Source organism: Volvox carteri (genome assembly GCF_000143455.1).
Source record: "Volvox carteri f. nagariensis unplaced genomic scaffold VOLCAscaffold_108, whole genome shotgun sequence".
Lineage (NCBI taxonomy): Eukaryota > Viridiplantae > Chlorophyta > Chlorophyceae > Chlamydomonadales > Volvocaceae > Volvox > Volvox carteri.
The window spans coordinates 173,817-174,176 of record NW_003307651.1 but is presented as its reverse complement, the minus strand read 5'-3'; the positions used below and the strand labels follow the sequence as shown (position 1 = coordinate 174,176).

Below are 360 nucleotides of genomic sequence, written 5' to 3'. Positions count from 1 at the left end.
GGGAGGGGAGGGGAGGGGAGGGGAGGGGAGGGGAGGACAGACAATCTACAGCCTCGTGGGATTTTCCAGGTGTTTTAGGGTTCCGGAGCTCCGGTGGCTGTGCGGGTCGCCAGCGGGTGATCTAACCGCAAGCCACCCCCCTCCGGGAGGGGGCCCCCCGCGCATCACATCGACCCGTGTCCTCTGACCCCCTGTCGCCACCAACTGACTTACGTAAATACGGGTTATCCCCCCTTGCAGGCCTCGGAGGTTGTGGCGGGCGTTGAGGAGGATGGTGAGGAGGATGGTGAGGAGGAGGATGACATTGACTATGAAGACGATGATGACGAGGTGCGCGGAAGGGAGGTGTGGGGTTTGGAG

General features: G+C 63.1%; 1 protein-coding gene across 1 annotated transcript in view; it reads left to right on the top strand.

Moving 5' to 3' along the window:
* The window catches only part of VOLCADRAFT_100206 (uncharacterized protein), a gene marked incomplete at both ends in the record, with an annotated part of 3,967 nt that overhangs the window by 3,031 nt on the left and 576 nt on the right, over window positions 1-360 (top strand). Inside the window, one exon of the mRNA XM_002958838.1 lies at window positions 241-330. Coding sequence (XP_002958884.1) covers window positions 241-330 — 90 coding nt within the window. The remainder of the gene's footprint in view (window positions 1-240; window positions 331-360) is intronic.